The following is a 25,239-nucleotide window of genomic DNA, read 5'->3' on the forward strand; positions in this document are numbered from 1 at the left end:
ACCTATGAAGAGGGAAAGTTTGACTCCTTCTTTGCCAATTTGAATGCCTTTTATTTCTTTTTGTTGCCTGATTGCTGAGGCTAGGACTTCTAGTACTATGTTGAATACCAGTAGTGAGAGTACACATCCCTGTTGTGTTCCTGATCTTAGGGGAAAGGCTCCCAGTGTTTCCCCATTGAGAATGATATTTGCTGTGGGCTTTTATAAATGGTTTTTATGATATTAAGGAATGTTCCCTCTATCCCTACACTCTGAAGAATTTTTATCAGGAATGGATGCTGTATTTTCTCAAATGCTTTCTCTGCATCTGTTGAGAGGATCATATGGTTCTTGTTTTTCTCTTGTTGATGTGATCTATTACGTTGACTATTTTATAAGTGTTGAACCACCCTTGCATCCTGGGGATAAATCCCACTTGGTCAAAGCGAATAATCCTTTTAACGTACTATTGAATCATATTGGCTAGTATCTTGGTGAGAATTTTTGCATCCATATTCATCAGAGCTATTGGTCTGTAATTTTTTTGGTGGTATCTTGTCTGGTTTTGAACCAAGGTAATACTGGCCTCATAGAACAAGTTTGGAAGTATTCCCTCCATTTCTATCTTTTGAAACAGCTTTAGTAGAATAGGTATTACTTCTTCTTTAAATGTTTGGTAGAGTTCCCCTAGGAAGCCATCTGGCTCTGGACTTTTGTGTCTTGGGAGGTTTTTGATGACTGCTTCAATTTCCTCCCGGTTATTGGCCTGTTCAGGTTTTCTATTTCTTCCTGTTCCAGTTTTGGTAATCTGTTAGTTTCCAGAAATGCATCCATTTTTTTCCAAATTGGCTAATATTTTGTCATATAGTTGCTCATAATACATTTTAAATATTGTTTGTATTTCCTTGATATTGCTTGTGATCTCTCCTCTTTTGTTTGTGATTTTATTAATTTGAGTCTTTTCTCTTTTCTTTGTAATAAGGCTGGCTAATGGTTTATCTATCTTATTAATTATTCCAAAGAACCAGCTCCTGGGTTCGTTGATCTGTTCTACAGTTCTTCTGGGCTCTATTTCATGAGTTCTGCTCTAATCTTTATTATCTCTCTTCTTCTGCTTGGTTTAGGCTTTATTTGCTGTTCTTTCTCCAGTTCCTTTAGGTGCAAGTTTAGCTTGTGTATTTGAGTTTTTTCCATTTTTTTGAGGGATGTTTATATTGCAATGTATTTCCCTCTTAGAACCACGTTTGCTGTGTCTCAAAGATTTTAAACAGTCATATATTCATTTACATTAGTTTTCATGAATCTTTTTAGTTCTTCTTTAACTTCCTGGTTAGCCCATTAATCTTTTAGTTGGGTGCTCTTTAACCTCCACATGTTTGAGTTTCTTCCAAATTTCTTCTTATGATGGAGTTCTAGTGTCAAAGCATTGTGGTCTGAAAATATGCAGGGCACATTCCCAATCTTTTAGTATTAGTTGAGACCTGATTTTTGACCCAGTATGTGATCTATTCTGGAGAAAGTTCCATGTGCACTTGAGTCTTCTCAAATATATTGTATTGTTGTGTATTCAGTTGCATTAGTATGGAATGTTCTATATATATCTATGAAATCCATCTGGTCCAGTGTACCATTCAAAGCTTTTGTTCCTTTGGTGATGTTCTGCTTAGAAAATCTGTCTTTTGCTCAGAGTGCCGTGTTGAAGTCTCCTACAATTAATGTATTATTATCTATGTATCTCTTTGCTTTGGTTATTAATTGATTGATATACTTGGCTGCTCCCACATCAGGGACATAAATGTTCATAATTGTTAGGTCTTCTTGTAGGATAGACTCTTTAAGTATGATATAGTGTCCCTCTGTATCTGTTATTACAGTCTTTGTTATAAAATCTAATTTTCTGATATGAGAATTGCTACCCCAGCTTTTTTTTGAGGACCATTTGAATGGTAAATGGTTCTCCACCCCTTCATTTTCAGGCTGGAGGTGTTATTAGTTCTCAAATGAGTCTCTTGTAGACAGCAAATAGATGGGTCTTGCTTTTTTATCAAGTCCAAAACCCTGCACCTTTTGGTAGGATCATTTAACCCATTCATGATCAGAGCAACTATTGGAAGATATGAATTTAGTGTCATAGTATTACCTACACAGTCCCTCTTTTTGTGGATTATTTCTTTGGGCTAACTCTTTCTTTTACAGGGCCCCCCTTAATATTTCTTGCAGAGCTGGTTTGGTGGTCATATATTCTTTCAGTTTCTGTCTATTCTGGAAGCTCTTTCTCTCTCCTTCTATTCTGAATGACAGCCTTGCTGGATAAAGTATTCTTGGCTGCATATTCTTCTCGTTTAGGACCCTGAATATATCCTGCCAGCACTTTCTGGCCTACCAGGGCTCTGTGGAGAGTTCTGCTGTTAATCTGATATTTCTCCCCATATAAGTTAAGTATCTTTTGTCTTGAGCTGCTTTTAGAATTTTCCCTTTATCTTTGAAATTTGCAAGTTTCACTTTTAAAGGTCAAGGTGTTTTTTTTTTTTTTTTTTTTTTCATTTATTTATGATAGTCACACACACAGAGAGAGAGAGAGAGGCAGAGACATAGGCAGAGGGAGAAGCAGGCTCCATGCACCGGGAGCCCGACGTGGGATTCGATCCCGGGTCTCCAGGATCGTGCCCTGGGCCAAAGGCAGGCGCCAAACCGCTGCGCCACCCAGGGATCCCTTAAAGGTCAAGGTGTTGAATGGCTTTTGTTAACTTGGTGTGTGTGTGGGGGGGTCCTCTCTATCTCTTGGATCTAAATGCCTGTTTCCTTCCCCAGATTAGGGAAGTTCTCAGCTATGATTTGTTCAAATATGCATTGTGGTCTTCTGTCTCTCCCTCTTCTAGAATCCCAACAAGATGAATATTATTCCTTCTCAAGCTATCATTTATTTCCCAAAGCCTTTCCTCTTGGGTTCTTAAGTGTTTTTCTCTTTTTTCCCTCAGTTTTTTTCCTTTCCATCAATTTGTCTTCTGTGTCACTCACTCACTCTCTCTTCTACCTCATTAACCCTAGCAATTAGAGCATCCAGTTTAGACTGCATCTCAGTTAAAGTATTTTTAATTTCGGCTTGATTAGATCTCAGTTCTGCAGTAAGAGAATCTCTAGAGTCCTTAATGCTTTTTTTCCAGAGCCACTAGTAATTTTATAATTCTACTTCTGAATTGTATCTCTGCATGGTATTTCAGTCCATACCCAGCAATTCTGTGGTGGAGAGTATTACTTTCGGTTCTTTCTAGTATGGTGAGTTCTTAGTTCTTGTCATTTTGTCCACTGCAGAGTGGCTAGAAGAGCTAGCAGAGACAAAAATATCAACCACAACCTAAAAAAATTACATCGTAGACAATTCTGAAGAGGTCAGAGACCAGAAAATAAAAGAAAAAGAAGAACAGAATAAAACAAAAGGACCATGAAAGTGAAAAACATTTTTTTTAAAAAAAATAGAAAGAATAGAAAAATAAAAACAAACAAAAAAAAGAAAAAAAGAAAAGAGAAAAGAAAAAAGTGGAGGTGGGTAGAAAGTGGTGGTGGAGAGGGAATGTAGTCTCACCAAGGGAACCTAGATGATGATCCTCTTGGTTCTTATTTTATTTTGTTCTATATGTTAGGAGATGCTCAAGTTCAAAATTATATATAATGAGACCCAACATTGACCACAAAAACAGAAACAAGATAAAAGAGGGGGGCAGAATGGGAAGGAAGAGAGAATATAGTCTCACAGAATGAACCAACACAGTGTTCCAGTTGCTTCTGGGTGTATTGTGGTCCATGTTTTAGAAGGTACTAGCTTCCACCATTATAAAACAAAACAAGACAGAAAAAATAAAAAAACAAAAGCCCATAACTCGTATACCTACCAAAATTAAATTGAATATGTTGAAGGGAATCCAAAAATGAAAAATATATCTGAGACATGTAATTGTAGAAGTATGAAAGTCAAAAAGGAATATAAACTTAAAAATGAGTTGGCAAAATATTGTAGTTAAGGCAGGAAAAGAAAAAAATATTGGAAATTTTTAACTCAAAAAATAAGTGAATCATAAAGAAAAAAAACCTCTAATTCTCTATACTCTTTTCCCTCAGTCTTGGATCTTTCCAGTGCTGCCTGGTCAGTAAACTTGCTCATCCCTTGTTGTTCCAGCAGTTCTTCCAGGGGAGGGGTCTGGTCTGCTGGGCTGAATCTCAGATGTCTGTGCCTGAGCGGAGATACCCCACCCCCTGCCTGGTGGCCCCCCCTGCTGGGTGTGAACTGTTTATCCTGTGAGGCCTTTATTCCCTAGAGGCCTTGCCTCTCACAGGTGAAAGACGAAAAAAATTAAAAAATAAAAAATGTCAGTGGCCCAATATCCAGCTCTGGAGCCAAGAGCTCCCTGTGAGTACTGAACCAGAGTCTTCCAGTGCATACTGGCCTAGTGCTCCTGGGGGCAGAAGCAGGGACACGGATCTGCACAAATTGAAGGGTGTGCAGCAACAGGAGAGTTCTTGCTGTCCCATGTCCTCCCGGGGTCTGCCTTTCTCGAAGGGAACGGAGGATGGCCTGCCTCTGTCCGATGCCAGGCTGTAGGGTAAAGAGAGCTCTGGTGCCTGCCTGTGTAACTGGCTGGCTTTTCCCAAATGTGCTGAAGGGTTGCAGTGATCCAGCCTTTTACTGCCATCCAGCCACGTTTTGAGGTGAGCTTTCTCCCTGGAGCCTTATTCTTATTGTGTCTCTGGGAATATGGAGACTTCACTGCCCTTCCTGCGATTTTGCCCTATTTCCCCACTGATTCCAGCTGTTCTCTCTTTACATCTCAGGTTGAATTCATAGGTGTTCAGAATGTTGCGAAAGTTATCTAGGTAATTTGTGGGACCAGAGTAGTTGAGGACCCCTACTCCTCCGCTGTCTTGCCTCCTGTTCTTTTAATTTTTAAAGGATGTCTTTGGGTGTTGAAGTAGAAGTTGTCAGTTTTACTTCTTTCATTCAACACTTGAATGATGCCCTTCCATTGTCTTCAGCTTCTGTTTATATTGACAGGTCAACTCTGGATTTTATTGTTGGCCTTTAGAAGTTATATGTAATTTTCCTCCAGCTTCTTATAAGATTTTTTCTTCATCTTTGGTTTCTGGCACTGTACTATGGTGTGCCCACATCTGACTTTCTTTGTATTTATCCTGTTGGGGTGCATAGAACCTGTTGAATCTGTAGATTGATATCTTTTATAAATTTTGGAAAAACTCTTGATTAATATTTCTTTAAATAAAAAAAATTTCTTTAAATATTGCTTTTATTTTTTCTCATCTTTTTCTGGAACACAATTACATAGATTAAGATCCTTTTTACCACACTTAGTATGTGTCTTATCTTTTTTTGTAGTTTCCATCTCTTCTTGGAGTGTTTTGATGTGGATATTTTCTCTTGACAAATTTCTCATTTCACTTTTCCTTTCTTCTTCTGGCTCTCCTGTGTTATTAAAACCTACCTACAAAATTCTTAATTTCTATTATTAAATTTTGTTTTTAATTTCTAGATTTCCATTTGTGTTTTTATCTACATTCCAGTTCTCTGGTAAATTTTTTCTATATTCTATTTTCTCAAAAATATTAGATGATAACTATTTAAAGTTTCTGTTGACACTTGAAATATTTAGATATGTTAGTACCCCCTTATCTGTGGTTTGGGTTTCCATGGTTTCAGTTACCTATGATCAGTCACATCATAGTCCAGAAGCAGATGCTCCTATTATAATGTCAGAAGGTTAATAGGCTAATTCTATATCAAAATACCTATGTTCTGCATCTAACTTAATCTCATCATTTAGACATTTTCCCATCTTACATCCTCAACACAGGAAGTGTAAGTATAGTACAAGATACTTTGAAAGAGAGAGAGAAACCACATTCATATATCATTTATTACACTGTACTATTTTAATAGTTCTATTTTATTAGTAGTTGTTGTTAATGTCTTACTGTGCCTAATTTTTAAATTCAACTCTATCATAGGTATGGATGTATTAAAAAAAAGTGATATATGTAGAGTTTCATACTGTCAGTGGCTTCAAAGATCCACTGGAAGTCTTGGAACATATTACCTGTGGATAAGGGGGGAGTAGTATAATCTGGGTGAGGTTTCTTCCTTCCTTCTTTCTTTCCTTTCTTCTCTTCCTCCTCTTTCCCTGCCCTGCCCTGCCCTGCCTTGCCTTGCCTTGCCTTGCCTTGCCTTGCCTTGCCTTGCCTTGCCTTGCCTTGCCTTGCCTTGCCTTGCCTTTCCTTTCCTTTCCTTTCCTTTCCTTTCCTTTCCTTTCCTTTCCTTTCCTTTCCTTTCCTTTCCTTTCCTTCCTCTCTCTCATTTGTTTCTATTTTTTGACATATTTGGTAAATCTGGTTGATGCAGAATATTGCATTTTTATTTATTTTTTTTATTTTTTATTTATTTTATTATTATGATTTTTTTTTAGAATATTGCATTTTTAAATGCTGATGCTTATATTGATACTATTTTCTTCTGAAAAGATTCAGTTTTCTTCTGGCAGGCAGATAGGTTTTGGAAAGATTAGCTCTATCTAGTCAAGGCTGAATTTCAGGTCTATAAATTCAGGTATGTGTTTGCCTTGCCCTTACTGCAAGGGCATAGCCATTCTGGTATCTCAAATAGTGTGGAGTATTTACTCAGGTTTTCTTACTGGTGGGCCCTGAAAGCCACACTGTTTTTCTACAGTACTGCAAGACTACTAAGAATCTTCATTTAGCATCTTAACCACCTTGATGCTAATTTTTACTTGGTTTATTAGCATCTCAACCTGTTTATGAGCAGCTTAAAATTTTGCAAATGACTTGAAGGGAAATTACAGGCAAAATTTTGATCACACTTTTATATATTTCTTTAATTCTCAACTGCTTTGGCAGCCCTGAAAGGTAGTCTTTATTTTGCCAAGGTCATATTCACCAGATTCAGCAAATTTTCTTCTTAAAAAGTATTTAAAATATGTTTTATATAGTAAGGCCAGTTCAGACACGTACCATCTTACTATCTCTCTGGTGTTTCTGCATAGTATATATTTCTTTCCTGAGACATAATCCCTGGGTCCATTGATGGGAATTGACAGAAACTTTTTGAGTTATGACCATGTAAAATAGAAAAAAAAAAAAAACATAGAATGAGTTACACACAACCAGGCTTGGGTTCCATTCATCCTGTCTCCACAACATAAGCTATATCATCTTTAGAAAGTATGTTAAAGAGTTGAATTCAGTTTTGATATTTGACTGCTAATACCTTCCAAGTTCCCTCACCTCCCCGTTTGTCTCAGTCTGGACAAGCTGATGAGGAACCACAAGTGGGCCATCCTTTAGCACCAGCAGGAAATTCAAACCATACAAGCTCTGCTTGTGCACTTGAGAATCCACACCTTGGCCCTAGCCCCTACCTAGCAGAAAACTCCAAGAAAGCCTCCTTTCCTGTTTTCTCAAGCTAATTTCAGACTTTTGGGAGATGATTCTGCTCTTGCCAGAAATCCTCATTATGTGAGTAATAAATCTTTTTATATTCTCTTCATGCATGTGTGATATCATCATTCTCAATGTTCTAAACAAATCTGGATGAGAGAGTCCATCCTATCTCTGAAAGGCGAGCAAATAGAATTGTTTGATCTCTTTTTCTTCGTGTTACTTTCTGAAGCTATAAAATGAAAAATAAGATTTACTTGTAAGATTTTTTTTGTTATTAGGAATAATATACAATACTAAAGTGCTTAACCATTTCTTTAGAATTTAGTAGGTGTTCAACATATTATATATAAAATAATAATTTTAAGCCAAACAGACCATAGACCATCTTCCACTCTATTCCCTGGCCCTTTATTAACTTTTTTCTTAGTTCTTCTTACTACTCATAGTGCACTCTACATTTGTTTATTTACTTATGTGTTACTTGTTCATCTGTGTATCCCTAACACATAAAATAGCTTGGAGTACAGACACATACCAGTGAATGTTTCTTGAGAGAATAAAGGAATTAATCAGATAGGTCTAGAATCTAGAATTTCCCTTTTTGCTCTTAATGTAATGTAACTGTTTTACTGCGTCCAAACTTCTCAGTCTGTGACTCTGGATTTTAGTCAGTTATCTCTATTTTTAGAAGTGAGCAAATAGAAGATCAGAGATAGGAATGAATATTCCTAAGGTCAAATAAACCAGGCAGAGAAGACAGGCCTGCTCTCTCCAGGCCAACTTGCTTCCTACTCTAACTCCTCCTTTCACCAATCCAAAGATAGGCATTCTCCTGTAGGACTATCTTAGTTTGTTTCCAAAATCCACTGAATCATGTTCAATAAAGTAAACATTACTTTTTAGTAGAAGTCAACCTTTTCCTAATTGATTTTTCTCATTTTTCAACAGATTTGTAATTGTCAATTTACTTGCCAAGTTGAAGGCAACACCTGGGTTTGTCATTCTAACCCTTGGAGTAATTTAACTCTACCTTGTAAGACAGGTCCCTATGCTTGTATTATTCTCTGTTGGCATTGTCTTTTCAATCAATCAGTCATGAAAAATTCATGCCCAGGGTGAAGCCCTAGTGAACCACTCTGAGAAAAATGTGATTATCTTTAAACAAAGGGGAGATCTTAGCGTTCTCTGAAATTCATTGGATAGAGCAGACTTTAATAAAGAAACATTTTATCTGCTGTTTGCAATCCACAAGATACTCCCATTTTTTTCTATTTAAAATTGATCTCTTCCAGGTTTCTAAAAGTGCTATAAGCTGAAGCTCCATGAATGCGGATTCTAATAATTTGAAGTTTGTAAAAGCTCAGCCTGAGCCTTTCATGAGTGATGAAAAATTTATCAGGCAAACATAGCAGGGTAATTGTATCAAAATAATTAGGATGATGTTGCACCAATTTTTCAAAACATGTTTATTTAATGTTGCAAATTATAAAATATTTTTGTTTATTGACTATTCTTTAATTGTGAAGAGTGATTGATTCCTTCCTCCAATGGACTGAATCTTAACCTTGGCTCAACCCTGGGTTGGTTTTAGCCCTCACACCGAACATAAGATGGACCATGGGCCTGAGTACAGCCCTGAGATTGGCTGGAGATTGAACCTAGACCTCTATTTTATTAGTAACTCATAAGCAGTTGTCACTGGCCTCAGGGAAAATAGATGAGGGAATTTGTTTGATAGCCCTTCCTCCTGCTGGAGAACAAATTCAACATCTGATCTGATATCAGCAAGTGGCTTGGTTTCTGCCCTGGAAAGCAGTACCATAGAACCATGCTGTGGAACATCATATAATTCCAACATGCTTTGGGAAAAGGAAAGTTCTTTCTAAGCGAATGCCATTCTCTTTCTTTCTCTTCCTCTTTCTTTCTCTCTCTTAGAAGTACTGCTTTACAGTTTGCTATCCATCAAAAGATTTTGATAAAAAAAATTGTCTTCATAGGAAAATTGAAAGCATGGATCTTTCTTATATTGCCTTTTAATCTGCAACATGATTCTGAATGGAAGGAGAGGAGTTTGCTACTTCTTTTTAAGCCCAGATTGTCCAGAACTGAGAAGAACGCAATATGGATTTCTATATGGAACTCCAGCTTTTGAATCAAATCCCCTGATTTTGAATCCTTATTTTACCACTCGACAGCACTGTGATCTTGGGCAAGTTATTTAATGTCTGTGACAACTCTAGTTTCCTCATCTATAAAATGGGAATATTAAAAATTTTCTCACATTGTTGTGATTATTAAATGAGATTTTTCAGGTAAAGTACCCAATACATAATACGTGTTTAATAAAAATAGAACCATAGAAATCTATATCGTGGAGCTGAAATAACCCTTAAATGAGCATTTGCCTTAGCTATCTAGCTGAAGATTGTACCTTCTGATAGGTAAGTATTATTCAGATTTTATGGATCGATCACCTGAGGTAAAATGACATGCTAAAGTTGAGTGGTGGAGGCAAGATTTGAACTCTGGTTTCTGCCTCCTAAGACTACAATCTTGTCCAAACTTCTCATTTTACAGATAGGAGAAAGAAACTAGTGTTGCCTTATAACATATCCATGTTTTCACCTCCCATGAACCCAGATAATTTGTAAAATTCTCAAGGGTAGGAACCAATCTTTTCCCTGTTACTTAAAGAGTAAAAATCTAGAGAGAAATTGCCTGAAAATGTATATTAGTATGACCAACTATAAATGTATTTTAGAAATAAGTATACTTAATATTTAAGGGATAATAGACTTCTATAAAAATATTACAAATAATAAAGAAGAAACAAATAAGTTAATACCAAATAGTGTGATTATGAACTACAATATGAAGTAAATGAATTTTTTTACTCCTATTTTTATTCTCTTCTGAAAAACTTTCTTCTCAGCTTTCCTGAGATACAATTGACATATAACATTGCTTAAATATAAGATGTCCAAAAAAAAAAAAAAAAAAATAAGATGTCCAAGTTGTTGCTTTGATATATACTGTAAAATGATTATTACCATAGTTTCAGTTAACACCTCTATCACATTATGTAATTACCATTTCCTTTTTGTTGTGAGAACACTTAATATCTACTATTTTAGTAACTTTCAAGTATATAATATGGTATTATTTACTGCAATCACCATGCTGTTCATTAGATCCCTAGAACTTATTTATCTTATAGGTGGAAATATATACTTTGCAGCATCTCCCCTTTCTGCCCCTTATCCCGGCCCCTTGTAAACACCATTCTAGTCACTAGCTTCTTCGAGTTGGACTTCTTTATATTCTACATAAAAGTTATTTCTTTCCTTTCTTTGTAATGTTTCCTGTCATTGGCTCTCTTGTTTTGGCTTTTCTGTTTTTATGTTTTTTACCTGTAGTTTTGGTCACTGAAGCATTACATAGTGTATTATTTGGCCATTGCTAAATTATAAAGCACTTCAAAATTCCGTGGCTTAAAACAATAAGCATTTATTACCACTCAAGAGTCCGTGGGTCAGGTGGGCGATTCTTATGTATTGATGGTCAGTTCTGGATCAAGTAGGTAATCTGCTGAGTTCGGTTGATGTTTCCAAGTCAGCTGGCTGTCAACTGCTCTAGGATGACTTCAGCTGGAACACATGGTCTCTTTTCAGAGTGGTCTCTCATCCTCTGTAAGCCTGCTCTGGACTTGATCAACTGCTGGTTGTAAGATTTCAAGAGAGAATATGGAACTACACAAGACTTCTTGAGATCTTAGCTCAGAACTGGTATATTATCACTTCCACCAAGTACTATTGGCTAAAGCCAGTTACAAGGTCAATCCAGGTTTAAGAACCAGCAAAATGATAGTGCAGAGAATGTGGCTACAGGGTGGAAAGACAAATTGTGAAAAATTTTGCAATCAATCTACCACATTTGTGAGAAAATAGACAAGCATTAAGTATATCATCAGGGAAAGTTGTGCCAACATTAAATAAGGTAATCCAAGATTGAAATCATTCCTTTACAAGCAAGTAGAGTACAAACCTCATAGAGACTGGAAGTGTTTAGCCCCCTGGGACCACCTAGGGGTGTAAGTCTATCTCAAGGGAGGTACTGAATGAACAAAAGAAGGAAGAGTTTTTTGTTTTTCCTAAGTATGGAAACCTCTTCATTCCTATTTAAGAATTTCAGGGCACTGAAAACAAAACAAAAACAAAAGACCTCTGGCTTTTTCCCTATGCCTGATGAGTAGCTCATTTAAGAAATCAAATGTGTGTATATACCTACTACCCCACCTGTCCTATTAACTTCATGGTACCTCTGAGCAGGGGAAACATGGAGTGGGTAAATGTAGCAATTCACTCTCAGCACATTGTAGATTGGCTTATAATTGAAGCCATTCAGGCAGCTGCTGCTATTTATTCTCCCTGACTTTGCCATCACATTTGGAGGAGAACAGGAAGTCAATCATGTGTTTCTCTTTTCAAAACATAGATCTGAACCTTTCACACCTATACTTAAAACTCTCTAATAGCCCCTTCATATTGTTTTCATAAAAGTTATAATTTCTTAATATGTCTTGCATATCTTTTAATATCACAGTCTCATTTCTTAACCACCCAGCCCCAGAATTTTTTGCTCCAACCACAGGAAACAGCTCATAATTCCACAAAACAATTAACCTTTGTTCTCATTACTTCTCTGACTCTAGGATGTCTTCCATGCTTTCCTTTCTGCCCAGCCCATCTTTATTCATCAGTAAAGATTCAGCTTTCTTTCCACTAGGCTCACTACAGACGCCGCCTCAGCTTTTTATTCCTTTATTGTGGTTAATTTACCGCAATAGGTAGTTCAGTGAGGGTAAAGGGCCAAGTCTTCTTTATTCCTTTAATCCTGGCACATAGCAGATTAAGAGTCCTATAATTTTATTAAATGAAATAATTAAATGTTTTTTTTTTTATGAATGAATGAAAATGAGAACAAACTCTCTGTTGGAAATCCTGTCAGATTAAGGAAAGAAGCATTTTTTGGTCTGTATATTCTTGGGTATTTATTCTGAGTTATGGGGAGAAGAAAGAGTCTCCCTGAAAGATCTTATTTTTTGTCTGTCACATTGCTAATGTCTTTGTTTGATATGCTAAACTTCCCTTGATGAGAATGTTTTGCTCCATTCCCCTCTACTTCTCTTGGCTGCCTTCTTAAGCTCATGTTGAGGAGAAGAGTTTTTTAAATATGCAACCAGTAAACCATTTCTTTATCATCTCTATCAGACTATGCTATCTGTGTGAAGATTTTGACAATTTCCAATTAACAAGACACAGGTGAAGATGATTAACAAACTGTGTTGGTTCCTTGTGACTCCTCAGCATCAGCTTATGATAGATAAGGATGCATTTTTCACATAATGATTATCTAAATGCCAGACTCCATGCATTTGCTAGGTCCAGGATTTCCTGGCATTCTTTCAGGAATTTGGATGGTAATCTGAATTCCTCATGGGCAGGAAGCTTAATTTAATCATATATACACCCCCCCACACACACATATGTGTAGATGTATATCCATGTATGTGTATATATATATACATATACACACACGTATGGATACCTACACACATGTGTGTAGTCTTTTATCATTTCCCAATCATATTGTCTTGGCAACAATATTTAACAACGGCAACAACTCTATTAGGTATAAATTTCCTCTTTGTAGATTAGGCAAACAGGGCTAAGAAAGATGATAAAACACGGTCAGGTATACAGGGACTAGTAGGTGTGGAACTCCAACATTTCTTTTCACGGTGTTGGGAATTAGATTGGGCTCAGAATGGGCAATATAAAAATAGAGAATAGAAAGTAGCTGATTGGTTGAAAAAATAGAGACCTATATTGTATTCCCAACTCAGTGCCATATTACCTGTGTAGCATTTGATATGTTGTGACACCTCAGGAAATTCACCCTTAACTACTGTGCAGTTCAACCTAAGTCACGATGACCTAGCTACATGGTGGCACATGGACTGGAACACATAACCAGACATTCTTTTTTTTTTATATGTATATTTTTATTGGAGTTCAATTTGCCAACATATAGTATAACACCCAGTGCTCATCCTGTTAAGTGCCCCCCTCAGGGCCCATCACCCAGTAATCCCAACCCCCCCCCCGCCCACCTCCCCTTCCACTAACCAGACATTCCCCAAGCAGCTTTCTCCCATTGTGTTATACATCTCTTGATATTATCAGAATAGGTTAACATATGGATGTCTAAAAAGAAGTTACTGACATCACTCATGTAAACTAACAATACCAAACTTAAGGATTTTAATTCATTTTTTAATTTAAATATAACCATTAGTAGAATAAAACTAGGACAAATGATTTGCAAATGACTAACAAAAGAAGGAAAAGTGTAAGAAAAATTTCATGGAATCGTTATAAAATATAGCATTTAAAAATATGTAAGGAAGCATGAACAAAATGAGTTGTGAAAGAAAATAACCAACTAAAGACAAAAAAGTTCACAGGTGTGAAGCCATAAAAAATAATAAAAGGAGAACATTAACTAGAGATTTGCCCTAAAGAAACATATCATAAAACTAGAATTATCAAAACAATGGCTGGTTGTCATTAGAATAAACTCAAGATCACTGAAACAGAAATGGAAGTCCAGACATAAACACAAGCATATATTAGTTTATTATATGTGAAAAGTGGCCTTTGAAATTAAAAAAGAAAGGGATAATTTATTCAGTAAGATGTTAGAAGAACTTGTTAACCATTTGGAAAAAAATGTGATTCTGGTTCTTTTCATTGCACACTACAATTTCTAACGAATTAAAGATATTAATGGTGTTTACACTTTTAAATTCAGGAAATTTTCTACTCCCCATAAAATAATATAAAAACACTCAAGGATCCACCACTAAGATTATACAGATATGAACATTTGTCATTCTTTAGATTTTACTTTCTTTTATTGATTTTGATAAATATAACATTATAGGTACAGCTAAACACCTCACCTTCGCTCTTCCATTCTCCCAGAAGCAACAATAGGCCTGAAATTAATGGATATTATTCCCATGTATGATTTTATACTTTTGTATGTGTATATTACATTAAAATATACTATTGGCTTTGTCACCAAATAGTTCTGGGAGTTTATTTGTTTTTATTTGTTTATTTGTGTTTATATATTTATATATATAAGTTTATTATAAGGATTAATAATCCTTTTCCATTATAAGGGTCACATATACCTTCTTTAATCATTGGCTTGCTTTTTCATTTGTTTATAATACATTTTGATATAGCTTTTTTGTAAAGCAGTCAAATATATCTATGTTTTCCTTCATAGCTTATGTGTCTGGTACTTTGTTTTAAAAGGCTTTATATACTCTTAGTCCATAGACTAATCTGCTGTGTACTTTTTATTCCTTAATCCATTTGGAATTTATTTTTGTATTTGGTATGGGGCAGGAATCTAATGTGATGTGTTTTCCATATGGGTGACCCATTAGTCCATCACGATTCATTGTTAGTTCAATTTTCCAATCTGATCAACAATGTAATCTCTGATATATATATATAGTCTTTTTTAGATTCTCTGTTGTGTTCCATTGGTCTATTTCTACAGATCTATAGCAATGTAAGTCACATTGTTTTAATTTCATAACTTCACAGTAGTCTTGTCATGTGATAAGACTGCTATTTTTTGCCCTCGCTTTCCCATAGAAGTTTTGCTTATCAACTCTGGTCGCTCATGTGTACACACCTGCACACCCCTCTGCTGGGATTTTAGTGAATTGGGTTGTTTTCAATAATGAATCTTCAATTTTTATTTTATTCCTCCACTTATTTAAGTGTCTTTGACTTGTCTCCATAAAGTTTTACAATTTTCTGTGTATAGGTCATATAGTTTTTGTTACATTTATTTTTAGGTATTTGATTATATTTGGGTATTTTTGAAAGTTATAATTAGCATCACTTTTACATTTTATTTTCCAATTATTTATTGCTAGTATATAGAGATGTAATTAATTTTTTAATTTGACTTTGTATTAATGAATTCTAATAGTTTGTAGATTATTTTGGGGTATTCTACATGCAAAATCATCTTGGCATGTATATAAAAAAAGCTTTAGTTCTTCCTTTCCAAACCTTTTATATTTTTTTAAATTTTCATTACCTTATTGCATTGACTAGAACCTTCAGTGCAAGATTGAATTGAATTTCTTGTTCCCAAATTCAACAGAAATTCTTTATTTTTAATGGACAAAGTGGGCAAAATATGTTATTGATTATTTTGGTTTCAAGTAATCATTTCAACTTTTTATTTTAATTAGTTAACATATAGTGTAATGTTGATTTCAGTAGAATTTAGTGATTTGTCACTTACATATAACATCCAATGCTCATCACAAGTGCTCTCCTTAGGGACGTGTGGGTAGCTTAGTGGTCGAGCTTCTGCCTCTGGTGCAGGACGTGATCCCGGGGTCCTGGGATCCAGTCCCACATCGGGCTCCCTGCAGGGGCCTGCTTCTCCTTCTTCCTAAATCTTTGTCTCTCTGTGTGTCTCTCATGAATAAATAAATAAAATCTTAAAACAAATAAACAAATAAGTGTTCTCCTTAGTACCCATCACCCGTTTAGTCTATCTCCCACCCACCTCCCTCCAGCTACCCTCAGTTTGTTCTCTATAGTTAAGTTTCTTATGGTTTCTCTCTCTCTCTCTCTCTCTCTCTCTCTCTACTAGTGCAATTGCTGGATCTTAGGGTATTTCTATTTTTTAACTTTTTGAGGAACCACCATACTTTTTTCCATAGTGGCTGCACCAGTTTGCATTCCCACCAACAGTGTAGAAAGGTTCCCCTTTCTCCTCATCCTCTCCAAGATCTGTTGTTTCCTGTGTTGTTAATTTTAGCCATTATGACTGGTAGGAGGTGATATCTCACTGTTGTTTTGATATTGTATTTCCCTGATGATGAGGGATGTTGAGCATGTTTTCACATGTCTGTTAGCCATCTGTAGGTCTTCTTTGGAAAAAATGTCTATTCACATCTCTGCCCATTTGTGTTTTTCTGGATGTTGAGTTAAGTTCTTTACAGATTTTGGATAGTAACCCCTTTATCAGATATGTCAATTGCAAATATCTTCTCTTTTTCTGAAGTTAGCCTTTTAATTTTGCTGTTTCCTTTGCTGTGCAGAAGCTTTTTATCTTGATGAAATCCCAACAGTTCATTTTTGCTTTTGTTTCTTTTGCCTCGGGAGACATATCTAGTAAGAAGTTTCTCTGGCTGAAGTTACTGCCTGTGTTCTCCTTTAGGATTTTGATGATTTCCTGTCTCACAATTGGTCTTTCATATATTTTGAATTTATTTTTGTGTATGGTATAAGAAAGTGGTCCAATTTCATTCTTTTTCATGTTGCTGTCCAGTTTTCTCAACACCATTTGTTTTCTCCTTGTGCTTACCCCTGTTCACTTCACTCTCCCTGGCCTTTCTCTGCAACTGGGTGGGGCTCCGTCTTCACCATAGTACTCGTGATCTACTTCTTCCTCACACCAGGTCTCTGTACTTCCTACCTTCCTTGAAGTGGCCTCTTCTCTCTCTGTAGTTGTACAGTTTGTTCTTTCATTAGGTCAATTTCCTGAGTATTCAGAATGTTTAATAGTTACCAAGTTGTTTGAGGGATGAGGCAAGCCTAGGATCCTCCTACTGTGCCAACATCTTAGCTCCCAACTTATCATCCCAAAGTTTCCCAGTTTTAGAATCCTCAAGGGAAGATTTATGTGCATCCTCATTTATTGGTTCCAGGTTGTGGTATGCTGAAGTCAGTTGGTACTGGCTCTCAATGGCTGATTGTCAAATTTTCAGGAATTTTGTGACCTATTGAATACAGCTAGCATTAAAAGTAAACATCCTTGTTCATAGTAGTATTATTCATAATAGCAAAGAGGTGGAAGCAATGTAAATGTCCATCATTGAATTATTAGATAAATAAAATGTGATATATACACACAATGGAATATTATTGAACCTTAAAAACATCCTTTTACATTTTAATTATCTTTACAGTACTATATAAATATATTTACATTTAGATGTTACATTTTAGTCATTACCTGGGAAAGATAGTAAATGTGGCCTTTTTTTCCTAATCAGTTTGAGAAAATTTTTAAACATGTAATCAACTTCCAACTTTTGTGATTACTGATATTTGGAATTATTTTTACTATTTTGTTTTGAGTTTTCCATATACAATGTTTTTTTCTTGGCTTTTTATCCTCCCATCCTGTTGAAACTTCTATTATATTTGTCATGTTTTCTTTATTCTCTTTTTCCTTTTACTCATTCAGAATTTATTTATTTTTTTAAGATTTTATTTATTTATTCACAAGAGACACACAGAGAGAGTTAGAGACACAGGCAAAGGGAGAAGCAGGCTCTCCGCGGGAGCCCGATGCAGCACTCAATCCCAGGACTCCAGGATCATGACCTGAGCCAAAGGCAGACACAACCACTGAGCCACCCAAGTGCCCACTCATTCAGAATTTATAACTCTTGTTTCTCTTTATTAAAAAAATATTTTTTTTATTTATTTGACAGAAAGAGGAGGGGGGAAGGGGGAGTATAGGAAGGGGAGTGGCAGACAGAGGAAGAGGGAGAAGCAGGCTCCCTGCTGAGGGGATGAGGGGGCTCAATCCTAGGACCATGGGATCACGACCTCAGCGAAAGGCAGACCCTTAACCATCTGAGCCACCCAGGTGCCCCATGTTTCTATAATTATACTGATTACTCTTAAACTGCCACATGATTATTTAGCATCCCTGTCCTCCTTTGGAACCATGTGAAGACCTTATCATATTTTAACTCTCATTTTGACTCTCTCCACTTCACCCCAGTTTCAAACACATCTGTTATTGTTGATCAGTGTTTTGGTGCAAGCTTATTAGCACTTCTCAAATTTATTAGTTCATAATAATAGTTCTATGCAGTCAATGCTTATTTAGATCTACTTGTTACTCTGCTCACTATTGCTTCTTGCCACTCTTATGTTCACTTTCTTTCTTTGAAGTTCATCCTTTAGTAAGTAGCTCCTTCACGGGATCTGAAACTGCTATACTTCTTAGGCTTTATTTGTCTAAAAATTTATTTTACTCTCATTCTATGGGTGATAGTAAGTACATTATTTTTAGGTCTCTCATGTTGCTGGTGTTAAGTCTGCTTAAGTCTAATTTCTGTGTCTTGTGGGTAATTTACGTTTTCTCTGATTTGCTTTGAAAGCATGCCCTTTATTTGTATATTATGAATTTTCACTGTATGTGTCTATATCTAGATTATTTTTTAAAATCTGCTTTGGATGGACTTGTGATTCTTGAACCGGAATAGCATTTTCTTTGGAGATTTTTGCCTCTCCCAGTTTATCTCTTTCTAGAACTCATATCTAATGTAGATTTTTATTTTTTTCTCTGTATCCTTTTCCCATATAATTTTTTAAAGATTTCATTTATTTATTCATAGAGAGAGAGAGAGAGAGAGAAACACAGGCAGAGGGAGAAGCAGGCTCCATGCAGGGAGCCTGACGCGGGACTTGATCCCGGGTCTCCAGAATCATGCCCTGGACCGAAGGCAGCGCTAAACCGCTGAGCCACCCGGGCTACCCCTTTTGCCATATTTCTATTTTGTTACTTCACTGTGTTGAGTTTTGGAAATGTTATCTATTCTACATTTTAACCTGTCTACTGAATTTTAAGATCAGTTAGTGTGAAACATATATTTCTAGAAGTTCTGTTTGTTGTTTTAGAGAATTTCTCTGGTCTTTAATTTGTTCTTGTGTTTTCCTCTGTTTTCATTTGTTTGAAATGTTCTTTTAATTTTTTAGTCATTTCAAAAATACTTCCTTTATAGTTGACCAGATAGTTTTATTTTATTTTATTTTATTTTATTTTATTTTATTTTATTTTATTTTATTTTATTTTTATTTTTATTTTTTTTGACCAGATAGTTTTATGAGTAGAAATTCTTTGTGGCCTAAATAACTAAAGTTATTTAGTTTTTGGTTGATTTTCACTTTTAGTGTGGATTATTTCCTTATATGTTTTATAAATTTGTGCAAAAGCTTAACTCCCATAGGATTTTTTATATGGAAATTCTATATTCTTGGGCTGCAACTGTGTGTATTCTAAACAACTTTTCATTGTTTTTACTAGGTGCTCTGGGGATATCTGCCTGTAACTAAATTTATTTTAAATACTTGACTTGGGTTAAATTCAGACCAAAACCAAAAATGTTCTGGCCCATTTTTAAAAATTATTTTTTCTACCCCAAACCCAAAAATAGTTAGGCATGCCTTTTTGTCATTTCCCACTGCTTATGAATGATTTCCTTTTAGACCATAATTCTATGAATACTATATCATTTTGAGAGTACTAGATTTGTGGAGGCATCTCATTCTAAACATTCTGGCTCATGAAGATTTAAGGGCTCATTTGCTATTCTTGAATGGATTATTAAAATCTAAGTACCTAGATATCAAAACCAACAACCTGCTTTCTGCGCCCCTTTAATTTTCTGGCATCTGTGGATTTCTATTTACTAGGAGCTCTTTATGTAAATAATGTTCCCAAATGTTCCTCTGGTTTCTAGGATTTGCAAAAGATTATCTGTGGCAGAAATCTCCAACCTTTTTCATGCCTACCTACACAGAGAAAATAATACTAATTCATACAGAGAAGATGATATTGAATAGAATGTTAGGGTAACTGGGGAACATTTCTTAGATAACCATACAAAGTTTAGCCAAAAAATTAACATATAATCTAAAATAAAACTTATATTATAAAGAGGAAATCAAATGTTAAATTTATTTTTTTAAATCTTCAATTTTTTATTTTTATTTTATTTTATTTTATTTTATTTTATTTTGTTTTGTTTTGTTTTGTTTTGTTTATGATAGTCACAGAGAGAGAGAGAGAGAGAGGCAGAGACATAGGCAGAGGGAGAAGCAGGCTCCATGCACCGGGAACCCGATGTGGGATTCAATCCCGGGTCTCCAGGATCGTGCCCTGGGCCAAAGGCAGGTGCTAAACCGCTGCGCCACCCAGGAATCCCTAAATCTTCAAATTTTTAATTGAAACTCTTCAGTTTGTATCTGGGAACATACCACTTTTATATGAGATTTTATTTCTGCACTGGATACGTGCAATCCCTAATCAAGACTTCAGTGACAACCTCTTCAAAAATCTTAATAGTCACCATCAATGAGAAACTGTTCATACAATAGTGATAAAAAATTTAAAACTGTTCAAATATTTAAACTGTATGAAATTATATTTAAGTCATTGAACAGCTCTCCCTTTCCTTTCACTCATAATTGCAATGTTGAAATTTCATGTGAAAATCAAATGACTTTCAAATCTATTCAAACTTTTCATAAAATATTTTTAGATAATGAAATATTTTAGAATTGCAATGACCCTCTAATTTGCAAAATACACAGGCCTATTTGGAATAGTCCCTGGGAGTAGCTTGGACAACCTTAATGGGAAACTTACTCATGATTAGACAAAAGTATCAAATATATGCAAAGCCAGAGAATCAAGTCCACTGCCTATACAGCATACAGACTATTCATTCTATACCCAGCCATCCTGGATCCTCCATGGCTTACACCAAGAATGAAGTTTGCACTCCTCCATAGCACCATGAACCACTTGGACAGAATGGACAGAGCTCCAGGCTTCACATATGGCAGCTTGAAAGCTATAATCCACCCTCAGGCTACCAGTGTGCTAGAGGCCACTAATTTACAAAGCTCTGATTTAAAGTACCACCATATTGCTAAAACAAGAAATCTTGATTAAAAATTTAAATCTAAAGAAGAAAGAAAAAGAAACAAAAGGAAGAAAGGAAGGAACTAATGAACTAAAAGATCCTATTTTATGGAAGACAAGGGGGAAGGATTGATAAATATTGAGTATCTCTTATGTGGTAGGTACTCAGTACCTACACCAACATGCTGGGTGATTTACTTATATAATCTCAAAGATCTTATAAAACTTTGTTAGGATGCTGTCATCAACCCAATTTCAGATATAAATAATCAATATAAAAATTATCTTGCCCAAGCTTACAGAATTAGTGGGGAACTGGGTTTCGGTACAGTTGTATCTGCCTGTGATGTCCATGATCTTATTACTTTTGAGTCAGTGGACTTGGTTCAAATTCTAGCTCTTCTACTTATTAATTATATGATTCTAATTTACTTAATCTCAGTATTACTTTCCTCATATATACATGAATAAATAAATAATAAGTAATAGATAAATAATAGTCTCTGTGTCAGAAAGTTCATTATCGGGGATCCCTGGGTGGCGCAGCGGTTTGGCGCCTGCCTTTGGCCCAGGGCGCGATCCTGGAGACCCAGGATCAAGTCCCACGTCGGGCTCCCGGTGCATGGAGCCTGCTTCTCCCTCTGCCTGTGTCTCTGCCTCTCTCTCTCTCTCTCTCTGTGACTATCATAAAAAAAAAAAAAAAAAAGAAAAAAAAGAAAAAGAAAGTTCATTATCCTCAAAATAAATGAGATAATACATCAGATATCAGAGTGTGTGATTGGAGTTGAGGCCTAAGTATCAGCTGTTTTTAAAAGCTATCAAGTGATTCTAATACACAAAACACTGAAATAATGTGAACAAGTACTTAACTCAGAATTTGGTACATAGAGAGTACTCAGGAGTTATTAGCTATTATTATAATTGTTGTTACCATTACCTTATGGATGCTGTTTCTTGTGATGCATTTGAGGTAAATAATAGATACTCAAGTGTAAAATACAGAGAGCCATGATTTCCTGCACCGCCTACTTCCAGATACCTTTGATTCTCACAGCCACATGTTGCCTTGCTAAGTAAGCTGGAAAAAGTTAAAAGAATGTTAGGTGGAGAATGGCAAGAGATGGTATTGTTTTTGTATGGAGTGTCATAAAGAAAGTTTAGTCTTTATGGTCTTTTATTAGCTTCAATTCCTTCATGCCTAAAATTGAGCTAACATAGACAACTTTTGTTTATGGATGAAGTAGCTAAATAATATAGTATATTTCAAAGACCTGGGAAATTTTCCTAGGTAGAGGATACTAATGATCAATAGACACTTCACTTTCTCATTTCTTTATTCGAGCTTCACATATGAACATTATTTCTGTATTAGATTTTCCCTTACATTTAGCGTTAATCTAGCTCCTGAAAGTGCAATATGGCTTCCAGGTTCACTGGAAATGGATCTGACACCTGGAAAATCTCAGAAGAGAAAAGGGGGACTAAGCCCCATGAGGTTCAAAGGCCATTTGTCCCCTTGATATTGATTTTTCTTAAATCAGACAGTAGCTAAGACCATGGGAAAAGTAATTGAACTGACAACAGGCAGGTCCAGATTATTAATATTTGAACAGTCTTAGACATTCTTGATGACTTAATTTAATGACAGAAAAGAGGTCTGCAACTTAAATGCCTGGTGATGGGGTCAGTAGCTGGGTCTCTGAGGAGAAAGGAAAACATGTTATTCCTAAGAGCTTATTTCATAGAACAAAGCATTTTATAGTAGTCCCAAATATGAGTCCAGAGAAAATAGTTTTGCTTTTCTTTTTTAAGAAAACAAAATTTTAAAGGCTTAAAAAATTACCGTTGTATTTATTTTTGCCCTTACTTTACAAAACAGGCTTGGTTAGAGTTATGGAATTTTGGAACCTTAGTGAGTAACTCAAGGGTAGAGATCATGGACATTTTACTTATCTTTTTTTATTCTCTGGATTTAAAAATCGACTTTCCATATATTGATTGCATGACTTTAGACAAGTTAATTAACCTCTCTGAGCTCAGTTTCCATACCTGTAAAATAGAGATGTTAATATTTTGTATAGTTAAAGGGAATATTTAAAATTAATAAAAATGTATAAAATTCCTAGCACTTGATATTTTATAATATATCAGATGATAAATATTTGCTCAACGAAATAATATGTGAATTTTGATGCTTCCCTTTCTTTCATTGCCTATGGAGAGAAAAACTAACCTATGGCAACCTTTTGAAAGTTTTCACTTTTTCTCTATTTTTGCTACCCTTGTTCTAGACCATATCCTCTCTCTTTTGGACTATTTCAATGGTCATTACATGTATTTTAACCCCAATTCTCTTCTCTTTCCCCATCTCTCTTCTCCACTTAAAATAAAATTGCTTACTAAAACAAAGGGTGATCTCTTTTAATTATACCATCCTTCTGGAAATATTTTAGTCATGTAGACCACTCCACTCCCCCATTTTAAAGGTGAGGCCCAGAAAGGGGGAGGGACTTATCCAAGTACCTGTGCTTCTATAAATTTATGCTGAGATTAGGGTTGAGCTCAGTATCTCTCACCCTCAGCAGAGGATAACAAAAGAAGGTGCAGAAGAGAGCATATATCCTCCAGGTTATATGGGATGCTGAACAGTTGCAGAATTTTTTTAACTTCAGCAAGCATTCAGTTATTATCTTTTTTGAACTTTAAATGCAATACTGTTACTCTGATAATACTGTTATTCATTTACATGTAAATTGTAGGTCAACCTGGAGAAAGGGCACAGTTAATAAAAATAGCTAAAACTTATGTAGCATTAACTATGTACAAAACATGGTTCCAAACACTGTACCTATATTAACTTAATTATCATCAGTAATCCTAAGTACTGTTATTATCCTCATTTTTTAAATGAGGAAACTAAGACATAGGAAAGTTTAGTAGCTTGGCAAGGTCACACAGCTTGAGAGTGTAGGGTGGGATTAAAACTCAGACTTCCAGGTTCCAGAGTCTGTGCTCTTGACTACTATACTAAACTGCCACAAATACATTGAATTTCTTCAGGCACCATTTATTATCACTTTACTTTTGGCAACTAGTCCATATGGCTTCCTCTAACCCTGCTTATCATTTCCATTCCTAATTAGCAGGAAGTGACAACCTCCATAGCATAATCTTCTGATAAACTTTTCCCTTTTTTTCAGAGAGTCATTTTCAACATTGTTAACTTCAGTAAAACCAAGAGTCTTTATAGAGATGGGATGGCCCCTATGGTGAAATCTACCAGCAGACCCAAATGGTAAGTGACCGGAAAGGGACCTACTTCTGGTTGGAGAATTTGACCCAGGTCTCAGAGTTTATGTGCTGGGTGACTAGGGCTGAACCTTTCTGGCACTGAGAAGAGTAAGATGAGTTTTTTGATGGCCATCATCCAGGATCTAGGTTTAGGGCTCTGTGAGAATTTTGAAATAGGGAACATGTTTCCACATATGGAATGACCAGCATTCCATTAAGAGGTCAGGTGCAGTCTGTTACTTGGTAAACTTCCTGTCCTGTTGGCCTTTTATCATGATATCTTAGGTGATTTGTGGATGTTAAAGTTATATTTGCCCATTGCTGTAGCGAGGGTGAGGAGAGTTTGATAGGCTTGCTTAAAATAGCACTATGGTGGTGATGATGATGATAACTGCTCTCACTTAACTGAGAGCCTATTTTTATATATTTTACATTTGCTGTCATTATTATCACAACAGTTTTACAAGAGAGAACTTAAATATTCCTATATTACAGATGAAAAAATTGAGGCTAGGAGAAGGTAAGTACTTTCTCAATACCATAGATACTTAGAGGAGGAGCCGGTGTTATTTATATTATCCCATACTACCATCCAAACCACTTAATTTTTCATCCAACCATTTATTTATTCTTTCAACAAATATTAATTGCACCAAAATGAGAGTTTTTAAA

At 35.6% G+C, this 25,239-nt stretch overlaps 1 protein-coding gene across 11 annotated transcripts in view; it reads left to right on the forward strand.

The window, feature by feature from the left end:
* The window catches only part of LOC144281984 (BEN domain-containing protein 5), a 1,369,676-nt gene that overhangs the window by 663,349 nt on the left and 681,088 nt on the right, over positions 1–25,239 (forward strand). For all 11 annotated transcript variants that reach the window (XM_077845011.1, XM_077845003.1, XM_077845014.1 and 8 more), the window contains one exon: positions 24,477–24,571. In XM_077845011.1, the coding sequence (XP_077701137.1) occupies positions 24,477–24,571 (95 nt within the window). Of the gene's footprint in view, positions 1–24,476; positions 24,572–25,239 lie in introns of those variants that run through there.

Source organism: Canis aureus, chromosome 13, assembly GCF_053574225.1.
Source record: "Canis aureus isolate CA01 chromosome 13, VMU_Caureus_v.1.0, whole genome shotgun sequence".
In the NCBI taxonomy this organism is placed as follows: Eukaryota; Metazoa; Chordata; class Mammalia; order Carnivora; family Canidae; genus Canis; species Canis aureus.